The 16,394-nt window shown below is 43.8% G+C and overlaps 1 protein-coding gene across 7 annotated transcripts in view; it reads right to left on the bottom strand.

The window, feature by feature from the left end:
• Nucleotides 1–16,394, bottom strand: part of srrm3 (serine/arginine repetitive matrix 3) — a 138,449-nt gene that overhangs the window by 66,876 nt on the left and 55,179 nt on the right. For all 7 annotated transcript variants that reach the window (XM_080307469.1, XM_080307466.1, XM_026180992.2 and 4 more), the window contains one exon: nt 2,307–2,607. In XM_080307469.1, the coding sequence (XP_080163595.1) occupies nt 2,307–2,596 (290 nt within the window). In that variant the 5' untranslated portion in view covers nt 2,597–2,607. The remainder of the gene's footprint in view (nt 1–2,306; nt 2,608–16,394) is intronic.

Genomic DNA, 16,394 nt, shown 5'->3' with positions numbered 1-16,394 from the left:
TTAAAATGCGGCCCATAAGGCTGCAGACCCTGAATTGGGATGCAGCCTATATGCATGCATGATTACCTTCCCTAACTAACTCCCACTGTTGGCTTGGGAACAGTGTACAATCCCCTGGCACCCATGACAAGGCCCTTCAACACCTCCCTGTGTCTCCACAGGCACCCAACCAGAAATCAGGAGACCTTAAAGCAAATACATGATTCTTCGCTGGGCTGCTAATTGTTAATGCTGCCAATTATGTTAACTGGGGCACCCGGCCAATCAGGAAGCACCCAGGTCCTGCACCCTGAACCCTTCTTATGCCAAGAAACAGTTATCTTTAGCTCTATCTTTAGAGGTTTCAGAGCAACCTCTTACAAGAAGGACTGCAGTTTAATTCAGTGTCTCACAATAATGCCTGTTTTAAAAATGAGAATAAAAGAATAATATGATTCAATTGTGTCACGACAGAGCACTGTGACTGATAACATTTCCAAAGCATGCTGATAAAAGTATAAAAACACATTGTTATGCACCATTTCCTCACAAAAACACAGCTCCTTAAGTTTACTCCACTCTTCCAGAGAGAATAGTTTTTTTTTTCATCCTCCCAATATTATGATGAAAATGACTTCTGGCAGGTTACGGTGTCTGAATGTAATGTTCTGGTGCAGCTTGTGAACTCAGCACCCCTACAGGTACATACCTGTCAATGTCAGGCTCTGTGCTACACAAAAGCCTTTATGGCTTGCACTCCAACCAGCATCCCAATAACTGCATTGTGAAAAACAGATAAACAACTACCGTTTCTCTGAAAAAGGTAATGTCAGTTGACATCAAAACCCAAGAGCAACTCTTTTTTTTCCATCCGACTTGCCTACGCAAGCATTTCAGATTGGACTCTAGTTTGAATACACATGCATCACATGTGGGCTTCCTTACAAAGCCAAACACAACCTTTCGCTCAGCTGAATCAAGAGCAGTTCCACTTTTATTTGTGCGTTTAGCTCACAAAATTGTCTCCCATGATTTAGAAGACATAGCTCATATTGCCAACCTGCTGCCAGCATATCGAGTCAAATTACAGGACTTGGAAAAAAATAGCAGCCAAGAACAAGAGCAGCTAAGTACTGTTGCAGAAATAATAAAGAAATGCTTCAACACGAAGGGAGATAATTTAAAAAAAGAAAACTTGGATCAATATAGATTGCTGGATTCAAGGGGTAAGGCTTCAGCCACACAGGCCTAGAGACCTCTTGGCAATCTCTGCTCTTGGTCTTAAAAAATTAATTTGTTTTAAATTTCAGCCATTAGTAAGAAAATTGTCCAAGAAAAACATGTATTGAGCTGAAAATAAAATATCAACTACATTGTAGTATTCTCCCATCTAATAGCTCTATGATATTTTTTGGCCCCAGTCACAAAGACCTAGCAACCAGGTGGTGAGTGCATAACAACCGTAACTAGGGAAAATTATATTTATATTGGTTGGCAAGTGACTGCTGCCTTTCACAAATTAGTTTGCTCATAAGGAGATTGCCGCAGTTGCCTGCAGTTTGCATTAAAGATGGCAACGTTCCGACAAACACTAACTGGCCAATGAGCACTAAGCTAACTGACCAATGAGCAGTAGTAAAACTTGAAAAAAGTGCAATGCAAGCTGGAAGTGGAAACAATTTTCCCTCAAAGTCAAAGTTGTGCCTTACCACTGAAACTGTAACTCTTCTGCAGGTAATATTTTAGTTTGACTTCAACAGATGGCTTCCTTGGGGAATTTTCTTACTAACGACTGAACCTTCTAACAAATAAGCCCAGTGCAAATCAATAGACCAAATATTAAACTTCTCTTTGATTAGGTTTAGATTGAGTTATTTCTTTATTAATGCAACTTTGTAAATGCTTAAGGCACTGTAAGCCTAGCAAATCAGCTCCCAGTCTAGTTTAATAAATCTAGTTGCCTCGACAACTCTGGTTTTATTCATGCTACACATGTGACTAACTATGAATGCAAGCACATTCTTACCCGTAACCTTATTTATTTAACCTTATTTCTATCTTCTGTTTTGTAATCTGTGTAATCTGTGCTGTCTAAAAATTACTTTAGTGTTAACCATGGCAACCTAAACTTACTCAGCTCTTCAAATAACTTAAAAAAGGTCTCCAAACAAATTAAATTATAAATAAAGGACTATAATAATATAACACTCAGGACTATCATTGTACCCTATATAATCATTCCCTCAGGGTCAATAATCAAGTTATTTTCGACCAACTTAGTACTGTTATCTTATCTGTTGTTTTTTTACTATTTGTTCTTTACTTACCCTTGCTCCTCCATCATCTCTTGGAGCTCCATACATTTGAGCTCCACCCTCCTCTTCCTCTCATGGTCCAGAATTTCTCTGTGGGGCTTCTTCACCAGGACAGGCTCTGCTTTGGGCTCCTCCTCCTCCTCCTTAACTGACTGCCCCTCTTCAGTTTTAGCTTGCAGCACTGTAGTTGCAGTTGGCCCTCCAGATCCTACAGCTGTTCCCGCTCCTGCTCCAGGGACAACCGGCTGGGCCAAACCGTTTGCACCATCTTTCGGAGACAGCACCCTTGTTGCATCATACATGATTACTGAATCTGTCGAGACAGAGATGAAGAGACCAAAGGTTAACGGAGAGAGGGGATGAGAGAAGCTGTCACTTGTGGGTCTCACTCACATTAATCATTTAATGTCAGATCTTTCCCTTGTTTTGGGAGGTTCTCACTCAGTGGGAGTAATCTTTATACATTTAGTAAAAAAAAATCCCCATCAAAGACCATTTTGTACCCATCTCTAAATGTTGTCAGTACATCACACTATCTGAACCAGCAGTAAGCCACAAACATTCTGAAACTGAAAGGTGAGCGCTTCATTTGATGTTAATATCTTTGGACAGGCTGCAGCATTTCTGCCTGAACTGAGCAGTACGATTGCACACACTCGCACCAATATACTGCACCCACGCACGTACACACACAATTTGGATCTTGGGTACATGTGGACATGCACAGCCAGAGACAGAACTGGAAGTAACTTCAGCTCTGTGAGTCAACAACTAAGTAGTGCCTAAAGGCAGGTTAGGAGACAGAGTGCTTCCTCTTCTACACTCTCGTATCTAGTGGAGCAAACTAAAGCTGTAAACTGTAAAGGTCATATAAAAACCATATGACGTGACAAGGAAAAAACAATGGGAGCAATAAGCATACTTAAAGACAGAAATGAGTGACAAAGGTTAGTGTGAGAAGAAACTCAATGCCCTGTTTGATTTTGACTTCCTTAATCTTTTCTCTTTCTGCCTCATTTACTCATGAAATGGTGAGAATGTCATTTTGTTAATAAAAAAGCATCTGGTGGAAGTGTTGTGTGGACTGGACTCTGATTAAGACAGACTGTTCTTTTAAGGCCAGTGCTGAGCGCACGGGAAGTGTGGAAGGGCTTATAGCGTGCCCGCGAACTTAAGCTCCTCTCCCTCTACAACTAATGACTTCATTTTTTCAGTGCGGAGGCACAGAAGGCCGGCTGAGGCACTTCATCACTGCCACACATTGAGGACTCAAGACAGGTTGATACTGAAGCTGGATGGACAGACTCTCAGAGCTACAGTCACAATCCATTCCCTTTTCTTTTATCTAATCACAGGGAGTGTGCGAACAAGCTAATGCTGTGCCGTCTCACGCTTTTGTGCATTTGAGCTGCTCCTGGTAGTCTTTGACTGGTTAATAGGGATGTGCTTGTGTTCTGGAGTGCCGTGTGCTGGTAAACAAGCCGTGGATGTGTGCGGCTCTCGGGTGACAGAACAGGTGGCAGGACAGCAGGAGGCATCATCTCTGAATCTATTATACAGTAAATCAGCGCTTGATATTCCATGACAGTAATCTCTCATCTACACACGCTCACCTGCAGAAGATGGTAAGGAGAAAAGCTCTCATCTTTAAAAAGGGTGTTTAAAATGACATTCAGGCAGACAGCAGCAACACACAACTGGTGAAAAGACAGGAATATGTGATATATGAATCACTCTGTGAATAACAGACAGTTCATTTAGATGTGAAATGAAATGTAGCTTAATGTGCGTGTATTTGTGTGCTTACAGAGAAATTTACATTCATGCATCCCACAGATTCAACAAAAGCACAAGCAAGAACTCACATGCACTTATGGAACATTAAATTTAAAGGACTTAATTATTAAATGACAAGAGAAAAATGAAGCAACCCGCATCTTAAGTAAAAAAATGTGCCGTTTATGTTAATTTGCATAGCTCTTTGGCTACAAAGAGAGCAGGGTTGTGGGTTTGGAGATGCACTTAGGGGAGAACTATGGATAACGCCATACGTGCTGTAGACTGTGTAAAAAAGATAGACGCTGCCACTGTGAGGTCTTGATTTGAAGCCTTGAGCTGAAGAATCACTATTTTTGTGTTTTGAAAGCAGATGTTATAAAAAAGGTGGATCAGACTGAGAAATACAGGGGTTAGGGTTAGACCACACTAAAGTATACCCTGCTTTATTGTGACCACAAATTACAAATCATATCCCATCATATGATATTTAACAGGACTTGAATGTAGTAGTTGGGATCATAACCTAAGCGGTACGATTATTTTCTTGTAGGACTGGAGTTCTTTTTGCTCCCAGAGAATCCACACCCTGTGGATCATTAAAATTCCCCATCAGCTTCTCTTCTCTCTCATATACAGTCTGTGGCTTATTCTGGAAGTCCTGTCTTGGCCTACAAGAGATCCACGAGCCCTCCCCATAAATGTCACAACATGCACACATCCCAACATTAAAGGCAGGCTCATTCACAGCAAGGTTAAATGAAATGATAACATCTGAAAATCAGAGCAAAAGGACCCTCCCATTCCAAATTAAATTCTTCACCAGATGTAGAGCCTGGCCCACATCTGTCGTTACGTTAAACTGGAGCCTCCTCATTATATTAATGCATCATTCCTTTTTTCCCGGGGAGATGGGATGGGCAGAGAATCTGTTTTCTTTCAAGTTAAAACAACTAAATTATTTAATTGTGTGATAAAAAGAAAAAGTCAGAGCAGAAAGGGAGACTTGTCATTGAGCCGATAAGGCGCACAGCTAATTGTGTGCGAGTCCTCTGCAGGGACTGAAGGTTATCTCTAGCTGCTGTATTAATGCTGGCACTGACCTCTTCTGCTATTATTGCAAAGGCGTATAAGACTGTCACATCCCGACAAACACTGTCTGTAATTAGTCATGTGCTAAGTGAAGTTGTTTAGCCGCAAGCACAAAGCGCCGCCATCAATTATTTCAAATCCCAAACAGATTAACACACACTTGGACATTCAATACTCTGCTCCAGAGCCTGTGACTCGTGCCATTTCTTTAGAAAGAGAAGAAAGAAGGCTGCACTGCTGTGTCCTTAACTTCTGTCAGTGGTTTTCCTGTGCTGTCTGCTTGATTGGACCTTGCCGCTGGGGAGGCCTCTGCTGTGTCTATACTGCAGCCTGTCTTCTGCTAACATTATGCAACATGGCATTCTCCAGTCCTCTAGTCTTATAGTATACGACAGCGTATCACTTGTAAACATCGGTGCCAAGGTTGCACATCTAGTCTTGGACACTTTTAAACCCGATCCTTCCTTGCCGCCAGAGATTCTACGCGGCGCGGAGAACAACAAAGGACGGGCCGCTCATCCGAGGCGCAGAACAAAGAAGCGCCGAGGGAAACGCGCTGGCATTAGGAATAGACTGAGACAGCAGGCACATCGCGCACCACTGCCCAGCATCCTACTGGCCAATGTACAATCCATGGAGGACAAGCTCGATGACCTAAGAGCAAGGGTCACCTTCCAACGTGACATGAGGGACTGCAACATTCTGTGCTTCACGGAGACATGGCTGACCCCCACCGTGCCGGACCAGGCTGTAACTCCGTCGGATTCATTCTTTGTGCTCCGCGCGGACAGAACGGCAGAGTCAAACAAAACCAAAGGTGGAGGAATGTGTTTCATGGTAAACACAAAGTGGTGTGATGCCAGGAGCATTTCTACTCTTTCCAGCGGCTGCTCGCCACATCTGGAGTTCCTGAGCATTAAGTGCCGCCCTTTCTATCTGCCCCGTGAGTTCACCTCAGTCATCGCCACGGTGGTCTACATCCCACCCCAAGCGGACACAGGTATGGCTTTGTCCGAATTACATGATGTGCTGAGCTCGCTTCAAAACAAGGACCCGGGCGCAGCCCTCATTGTAGCAGGAGACTTTAATAAAGCGAACCTCAGACAAGTCATGCCAAACTTTTACCAGCATGTCTCGTGTCCAACGAGAGGGGATCGTATTTTGGATCACTGCTACACGCCTACAAGCAGGGCTACAAAGCTGTCTCACACCCGGCTTTTGGGAAGTCTGACCACAACGCCATCTTCCTCATTCCCCAGTATAAACAAAACATACGGCGGGAAGACGTGACCACGAGGGAGGTAAAACGGTGGACTGCCCAATCAGAAGCTACGCTACAGGACGCACTCAACGACGGCGACTGGGACATGTTCAGAGCATGCGCAGTCGACATCATCGAGTTTACGGAAGTAGCAGTACATCGCGGAGCATGACGTCCGAGCGGCATTAAGGAGTTTCAACTCCTCACTGCAGGCATGTCATGTGCCTGCCTGCTTCAAGTCCTCTACCATAATCCCTGTCCCCAAGAAACCTAGGATCACTGGACTAAATGACTACAGACCCGTGGCTCTGACATCTGTGGTCATGAAGTCTTTTGAGCGCCTGGTTCTCTCCTATCTCAAGACCCTCACGGCCCCCCTCCTGGACCCCCTGCAGTTTGCATACAGAGCCAACAGGTCTGTAGATGACGCCATCAACATGGCCCTACACTTCATCCTGCAGCATCTGGACTCCCCAGGAACCTACGCCAGGATCCTGTTTGTGGACTTCAGCTCTGCCTTCAATACCATCCTTCCAGACCATCTCCGAGGCAAGCTTTCCCAGATGAATCAGAATCAGAATCAGAATACTTTATTGATCCCTGGGGGAAATTATTTTTTGTTACCTTTTTTGTTTACCATTTTTGTTTTGAATGTGCCTGATCCCATCTGCCGGTGGATCACTGACTTCCTGACAGACAGAAAACAGCATGTGAGGCTGGGAAAGAATGTCTCGGACTCCCGGACCATCAGCACCGGCTCCCCTCAGGGCTGTGTTCTTTCTCCCCTGCTCTTCTCCCTGTATACTAACTGCTGCACCTCCACCCACCAGTCTGTCAAGCTAATCAAGTTTGCAGATGACACCACCGTTATTGGACTCATCTCGGACGGGGATGAGTCTGCCTACAGGAGGGAGGTTGAATGTCTGGTGTCCTGGTGCAGCCACAACAACCTGGTGCTGAATGCCCAGGAGACAGTGGAGATTATTGTGGACTTCAGGAAGCACACAGCTCCACTCCCCCCCATCATCCTGACTGACACCCCCATCACTTCTGTGGACTCATTCCGCTTCCTGGGTACCACCATCACCCAGGACCTGAAGTGGGAGCCCACCATCACCTCCATCATTAAGAAAGCCCAGCAGAGGATGTACTTCCTGAGGCAGCTGAAGAAATTCAACCTGCCAACACGGACGATGATGCAATTCTACACTGCAATCATCGAGTCCATCCTCACCTCCTCCATCACCGTGTGGTACGCTGGAGCCACTATCAGGGACAAACAGAGACTGCAGCGTGTTGTGCGCTCTGCTGAGAAGGTGATTGGCTGCAGACTCCCATCTCTGCAGGACCTGTACACCTCAAGGACACTGGGACGTGCAGCTCGGATCACAGCTGACCCTTCTCACCCTGGACACAGTCTGTTTGACCTGCTCCCCTCAGGCAGGAGGCTCCGGTCCATTCGCACCAGAACCTCTCGCCATAAGAACAGTTTCTTCCCCTCTGCTGTTGAACACATGAACAATAACCGTATGACTGTTCCCACCACTAACACATGACCCTACGCTGTGTTCACTGCATCATTCCATGTTTGGCACTGATCACCACCTGCACTCATGTATATATCATGTATATATCTATCTATCTATTTAGCACTTTTAATTCTTATTCTCATTTTTATTTTCATGTCTATTCAAGCTTAATTTATAACAGTATGTTTGCACTGAAGCACCGCAGCAATTTCCTAATGTTGTAAACCCGCTCAACATTTGGCAATAAAACCCCTTCTGATTCTGATTCTGAGAGTGAACACAAGGAAAGCGGCGGGGCCAGACGGCATCACCGGCCGTCTGCTGCGCTGCTGTGCTGACCAGCTAGGGTCCAGCTAGGGTCTATCACACCCCATAGAGGCTGGGGTGTGATAGACCCCAGCCTCTATGGATCTTGTACTCAGAGCTTGTTCTTGTGCTGCCATGATTAGTGCCTCTGTGCTGTCTTTCAGTCCAGCTTTGTCCAGCCACTGGTAGGATTTCTGGATATCAGCCACCTCCTCTATCTGCCGGTGGTACATACCGTGCAGGGGCCTGTCCTTCCATGATGGTTCCTCGTCTCCCTCCTCTTTCTTGGGTTTCTGCTGCCTGAGGTATTCACTGAGCACTCGGTCAGTTGGGGCCATCTTCCCAATGTATTCTTGGATGTTCCTTGTCTCATCCTGGACTGTGGTGCTGACACTCACCAGTCCCCGGCCCCCTTCCTTCCGCTTAGCGTACAGCCTCAGGGTGCTGGACATGGGGTGAAGCCCTCCATGCATGGTCAGGAGCTTTCTTGTCTTTATGTCAGTGGCTTCTATCTCCTCCTTTGGCCAGCCTATTACCCCAGCAGGGTACCTGATCACGGGCAGGGCGTATGTGTTGATGGCCCGGATCTTGTTCTTACCATTCAGCTGACTCCTCAGGACTTGCCTGACCCTCTGCAGGTACTTGGTGGTTGCAGCTTTTCTAGCGGCCTCTTCATGGTTCCCATTCGCCTGTGGGATCCCCAAGTACTTGTAACTGTCCTCTATGTCTGCAATGTTGCCTTCTGGTAGTTCAATCCCCTCAGTTCTGACTACCTTCCCTCTCTTTGTTACCATCCGACTACACTTCTCCAGTCCGAACGACATTCCAATGTCATTGCTGTATAGCCTGGTAGTGTGGATCAGTGAATCGATGTCTCGTTCACTCTTGGCATACAGCTTGATGTCATCCATGTACAGGAGGTGGCTGACAACTGCTCCGTTCCGTAGTCGGTATCCGTAGCCAGTCTTGTTAATGATCTCACTGAGGGGGTTCAGGCCTATGCAGAACAGCAGTGGGGACAGAGCATCTCCTTGGTAGATCCCGCACTTGATGGTGACTTGTGCTATGGGCTTGGAGTTGGCCTCTAGTGTTGTACGCCACATCCCCATTGAGTTCCTGATGAAGGCTCTTAGGGTCCCATTGATCTTGTACAATTCTAGGCATTCCAGTATCCAGCTGTGGGGCATTGAGTCATAGGCCTTCTTGTAATCAATCCAGGCAGTGCACAGGTTGGTCAGTCTGGTCTTGCAGTCTCGGCTGATTGTTCTGTCTACCAGTAGCTGGTGTTTTGCACCTCTGGTATATATATATATATATATATATATATATATATATATATATATATATATATATATATATATATATATATATATATATATATATATATATATATATATATATATATATAATGTTCTTCCTCTACCCCCCCCCCCCCCTCCCATTTTTTGCACATGTTGAGGAGCGTGTCAGGTTACATTTCACTGTGTGTTATACTTGTATGACTATGCATGTGACAAATAAAGACAAATAATGAACCTTGAATGCAACAAAACAAGCCCACAGCAGAAAACGATATCCACACATGGCTGCTGTGCAAGGTACCGCTCATCACTAAATGCTGGAAGATTGCCATTATTTCCATGCAAACATTGTGATCTCTGAGTTAAATTGTCGCTGGCAACCAGAGATGGGCAGCACTGTAATCCGATTACTTTTTTCAAGTAACTTGACCAACACTGCTGGCAACCCATCCAAGGCTGACTCATCAATGCATGCAGCGGATGGATCACGCACTTAAAGCTCAATTAATAAGGATAACATTCAGAAAGTGGCCACACACTGAAAAAAAAATCTCTTTCTCATTAGGAATGTTATATTAAGCTTATGAGATATTTCAGAGGACACTGCCCAGACTGAAATAATAGTGAAGTTTTTGGGGGTTTTCCAAAGGGGAATTTTTGCCTGTCTGAAAAGCAAATAATATTTGTCCTACCCTCTGCAGCCCCTATGAGTTTCACGCTACTGGGATCTTTCATTATTTTGCCTGTCTGCCTCTTTGAATAGCTTGCAGGTGATGACAGGACATCCCAAAACTACAACGGAAAGACGATGTCTTTACACTAACACCACTGGCTTAATTTTTATAGCACACTGTAATTTTTGTGACCATATTTGCATGTGACTTAAAGGTCACTTGTTACTGGAGAGATTTGAAAAGCACAGAGCAATGAGGACACTGTAATATTCCTCAAATGAAAACATGAAATACACAAAAATGCTGTATTTCTGACCAATTTTCTGTCATCAAAAGTTTGCCCAGCAGTTTGAATTGCGTTCCAGTTGCATCATTTTTAGGTGAAAATGCGCATTCATTTGGAGATTTTTGAGAAAGGGAGTTAAAGGGAATTGATGATATCAATTCCCTTCACCATACTTTGATCCTTGACTCACAGTTCAAAATGATCCCATTCCTGTCTTATGCTTTCTGCAGATTTTTCTACTTATCCACTGGCTGTAACAAGATGTTTTAGCTAATCTCCTTTTCAGCCAGCTGTCTCCCGACTGGCTGCCCCCCCTCCAAACAGAGGCATTTTATAGCAGGTAGGTAAATCTCTTCAAATTAAAACAAGTGCACCTTTGTAACATGGCATCAACATATATGCAATCGAGAGTTGAGTACTTTCTTTTTCATGGCCTCTGTTATTTTTTTTTTCACTTATGGATTGGTTCCACCAAAGCTGGTGGGAAATGTGGAGCTCCTTCAATATGCAATATGCTTTCTATATCTGACTATAGGAATATTTTTGCAGTTTGTATGCTCCACCAGAGCTCTCTGAACACAGAACATATGTGGGGCCATCTGTATACTATCTTGACAGACCTTTTCATGCAAACATTGCTCTATATTATTAGGACAGAGAAGAATAAACTGAACCAGAACAGGGACAAGATGATAATATTTGTTTCAGTAATAAATTATTAGATATGTCACCTATAACACTGACATGAAATCAATAAGGGAGTAAAATGTATGTTTGGCACTGCTGAATTACTGGCCTCTACAGTGATCCAGCTTCATATTAGAAATCCTTTTAGATTTATCTTCTGCTACCTTCACTTCCTGAGTGTCTAATCTCTGTCTGTTGATAGGTTAATCGGGCTGGCTTTGTAGCTCCAGAGGAAAAACATGCAAACACAATAAGACAGTGGGCTTCAATTTGCATTGTGTATCAGGTACCGGTGTCCGGTGCCATGATGGCACCGGTTCTGACATAAACAGTAGTAACCAGACTGAAAAGCAGCGCACATTTCGGTGCTTTATTTCGGTGCTTTTTTTTCCTGAGCTGTGATACACTTCTAGCCAATCATTTTACGTTTCCAAGGATAGTAGGCGGGTCCAGGTACGTACGTTCTTTTAGAGCAGAGCTACAGATTAAAAATGCCCAAGGCGAAGCGGTCAAAAGTCTGGCTGTACTTCACAGCAAAATATGCAAACTCAGCAGCCTGCAACAAGTTCTTTAAGCTGATACTGTGATACTGTCAAAGGAGGTAACACCTCGAATCCGATGAAACACCTGGCGACGCATAGTTTTTTTTATAGGTTTTCATAGGTTTTTTTAAAAGCCGAGAAATGCGCTGTATTTGATAGCTTGCTGCGAGACCTCACACCGAGCGCATCTACCACACCCGCGTGTGGTGCCTGTTATCAGACCCGGAGTTAGCAACATCCCCAAAAACACGAAGAGGAGAGTCCTAGCCCCTAGCCCTGCCAGTGTAGCAGAAATGATGACGGATGATGATGGCAGCAGCAGCCGTTCTTCTCTGCGTGAGGAGCTTAATGTTGTTCGTGTGTAATTTACGTTGAGTAGGCTAACCATGTTATTACATTAATGCAGGTAAGGTGAACTAGCAAACATCATCATAGCTACATGCGGCTGTCTTCTTGTTTGATGGCAGATACTCCCTTCACCCTGGCCAAAAAGGCTAAAATGACCAAAGAAAAAGAGGGAAACGGATAAACATGAGAGGTTTTTGGATAAAGTTTGTGTTTTTTCCATTGTTTAAGCACTGCTTCCAGCCAAGAGTGATACCATATATGCCCCATAGCTGCAGAAAAGGCTAACATTGTTATCTTTTTACAAAAACCAGCTGAACATGAGAGGTTTTTGGACCAATTTTGTGTTCTCCATTCTTTAAGCACCGACCGGTTTGAGCACCGTTTGAGCACCGGCACCGTTTCAAAAGTACCGATTTGGCACCGGTATCGGATAAAACCTAAACGATACCCATCCCTAGTATCAGGGTTGTTTAAGTACTTTCCATCTCAGTGGTTACAAAAATAAAAGAAATAAAAGAAAAAAAATTCTGAGAGGTGGTACTGGTCTCCTTGGAGCCACTTCCTCTCTAAAAGCCAACACTCTCTAACCCATCACCCCTTTCTCAGAGCATGTCAGCATGTCACTGTATGTTGTACACAATGGCACCAATGATTGGATCTCACTCAGTGGATGCACCTCAGCCATGATTATAGGGTGGCAGTAACAGGGGGCCTGACCTTGACGGAGCAGAGAGTAGCTGCAAAAAAAGACAAAAACACACCCTGGGTGGCTGTCGCCTTCTGGATGCATTTTCTGTGCACATATCTAAGTAAGTGCTGTTTTCCATCATGCTTTCCCTCCTTCTAAAATAATCTGCCCCGTGGCTGGAAGCTTCTGGTTTGTTTTTAGCACTTTGGCACCCAGAGGATGTGTTTAGCTTCCCAAAGGTCAGCTGTCTTGATTCCAGACACGTTGGTTTGCTGTTGGATGCTGGGAAACAAGCGGCCTCAACGTTTTTTACCATTTTCCATTTTTTCTTTTTTAGTCAGAGTAGGATGGAAGGTGGATGCAAAATAGGAAACAGGTTATAAGGCCAGAGGCAGGTGTGTACTGTGGCCCTGTTTTGTTTTCTGAATCTTAAGTGTGGATACATGTCACTTCTTATTCACTGCCACATACCAAAGCTCATAAAACAGCCTCTCTGATTTGTTTATGTCATGGATAGATACAGCCCACTGTTCAACTGCTGTGAGTGAGAATTTCTGTGAAGTACTTCACTCACTTTTCTGCTGTCGATTTGGAAGTGAAATAAGAGTGTGGATTTTGACTGAAGACCACAGAGATTCTAGCGGGGAGAAAGAGAGGGTGAAGGCACGGGGAGCGGGGAGGGGGGGGTGACTGCAGGAGGCTGTTTGATGCAGCTGAAGAATTCCACAGACAGGATTTTGGAACTACAAACATCTCTTCTCTCAGATGCAGAACCCTGCAAAAAGAAATACATGTTTGTGTGTGGGGCTAAGAGCAAGACTTCATAAATCATGTTTAGCAAAGATTTAACACAATACAACTTGTGACAGCGGTGACAACAGCAACAAACTCTGATTTAATGAGTGGCATGCGAGGCATAGCGCGGCGAAATGAGAAGGCAGCTAAAAATCTTTGGCCTCTGGTGGAGAGACATCCTTGGCAACCTCAAAGGCGCAGTGTGACAGAAATAAACCACCGCTATCCCATTTTCAACACAGAGAAACACAGTCTCACTTCAGAGGAAGAAAGAGAAGCCGTCTGTAAGGGTTCATCCCAGGCACCCGGTTCAACTGTGGGTTGACAATGCGGAGGAATACGAGCCCGACCTCAGCTCAAGGCTTGGACTAGTTTCCCTCCTTTTTGATCCTCGGGGATCAAACCGTGCTTTTTAAAAATTCTCTCCTTGACTGTAACAGTAGGTTTAAGCTACAGCTACAAACTCCACTGTGCTGCCATGTGCAGGAAGAAATTATTCACATAGGAGTGCTTCTGATGTGATTAGCAGGGTTAGCGGCAGGTGACCACAGGCGGGCTCCGGTCTGCGTGCCTGAGTCAGTCTATGCCTGTCAGAACAGCAAACACTACAACACATCTTCAGCACGCTGGCAGAAAAGATTGTGCCATGCAAACATGAGGCTGATTATTAATTCCAGATCATCTTTAATTGCCTCTCTAATCTCTTCAGCATGACAGGGACATGACCTTGGATGCCTCATGCAGCATGTGACTGGTTTACAAAGATCCATATTTTGGCTTTGTAGTCAAAGATACTGTCTGCAACAGCAAAGATGATTTCATGTGTAAAAGTCTAGTGTTTGGGAGTGTTTAAAGCTCGTTGTACAGTGGCCCTGAGAGTTCAGCTGGAACTTTAGATGGAGTACAAGTAAAGTGAGAAAACATCTTCACTAATTTGACCACACAGGTACATCAGCTACAGATTTTTTTTTTTACAGAATATAGAAAAAAAAACAACCAGATACAGAATGTTTAAAATGTAGAGAGCATTTTGCAATGAAAATTTTCCCAGATGCATCAAACCGACATGATAGACACGCTTATCCCTCAGCGGTGTTGAAAAATGTGCTTATGAGAAAATTTTCTGTTGTATACATTTTGTACCATTTTAACTTGACTGCCTGAACTAATTCACAGGCCGCACACCAAAAATAGTCTCCAGAAGAGCATGAAGGGCATTAAGGATGCCTGGAAATTATCTGCAACCAAATCACAGCTGCACTGATATGCAGCACAGCAACGCTTCCACTAATGTGATATGGCTTAAATATGCTCAAAGCTAACAGCAGATCTAGCACAAAAGTTACATTTCAGCCAAAAGCTTCAGCCATTGACTCACTAATTTTATTTTGAAGTGCATCCATGGATGTGGGTTACAGTAAAAGCCCATGTCTGATGTCTCTGTAGCGCCTCAGCTACTGACTTCTCTAAATTTGCCACACAGCCACTTACATTGCAGAATAATAATCCTGCAGTCCCTGGAGGACAATTTACATGAACGTTAGCAGATCTCATTAAAAGTGCCAAGTGACTTATCCTCTCAGATACATGCACAGCGCTGAGGATGTAAATAAGTCACAAAACCAGAAGGCTTTTCTGTGAGATGACATTTCAGTTATTACAGCCTATGTTGAGTAATATTAACGGGTTTAGCCTCTATCATGTGTCCTTGCTCAGAAGACATGAGTCATGTTTAGTGTTTCACACTGTAAGATCTAATTGGATTTTAGGAATAAGAATAATTTACTACTTTCTCTTCTTAAGTGCAACCAAGAATCGAGTCTTAAAGGGTAAATAATGCAAACAAAACTTTTATCTCTTCTGTGTGATTCATTTTACCTAAAGGGCATTGGAGATTGAACAGTGGAATATAAAAATAATTCTTTCATCCAAGGATGGAGGTAATAGCAATTTCCTCAACTGCGCCTTCCCTTCCTCCTCTTTCTAATGCCTGGAATGTCAGAGAGCCATTGGGAGATTAGCCTGCCCCATGCACGCTCTGTCCAAACCAGCTGCCCACTATAGGAATTATTAATACTTCACTTAAATATACTCATCACTATACAAGCAAGGGCTTCTGTGTGTGCAGTCAGTTGCTCTGCCCTCATCTCCCAACATCATTATTTTAATTTTCATGTATACTCATCCTCTCTATTTCCCAATGGCTGTAGTTCACAAAACTCATCAGCCACAATTTAGTTCATCCATAAATATTTCCATGAAATTGTCTCTGTTCTGCATGCTAATGATCAAAATGAGCCACAACTTCTGGCTCACACATAACAGGAAACTTTGAATATACTATTTCTCAAAGAAGGCAAGGATCCCAGAGCATTAACTTCCATGGCATACTGAGCTTCAAAGAAAAAAAATCTTATTTAAAAAGTTGGTGGAAACTGCATTCTCTGAGTATAGGGTAGCTTAAAAGTGGCAGAAGTCCCTCCTCGTTCCTCAGGGTTCACAGAGGAGTCATCAGTGTCACATTGTGAGCACAGAAGATTACAACTCAGAGAACAGGTCTCCAAACTTCAAAAGAGACTGCTTGAAGTAAAAGGAGGCTAGGACGCTATCCATTTCTTTTAAACACTTACTGGATGATTGCTGGAATCTGCATTAAAAAAATTTTTCTTCTTCTCAGAGACAAACTTGAACTGTGTATTATCCTTTTGCATAATACAAAGCTATCCATAAGGCTCCTGGACTTCATGGATCTTCAGTGAGGAGAATTTCTACAAATGGAGAAGGCTTGGAACAATACAGAGCCTTCCCAGAGACG

Source organism: Astatotilapia calliptera, chromosome 10 (genome assembly GCF_964374335.1).
Source record: "Astatotilapia calliptera chromosome 10, fAstCal68.1, whole genome shotgun sequence".
NCBI lineage: Eukaryota > Metazoa > Chordata > Actinopteri > Cichliformes > Cichlidae > Astatotilapia > Astatotilapia calliptera.
The sequence above is the reverse complement of the archived record's forward strand: the minus strand, read 5'-3'. Positions and strand labels throughout refer to the sequence as shown.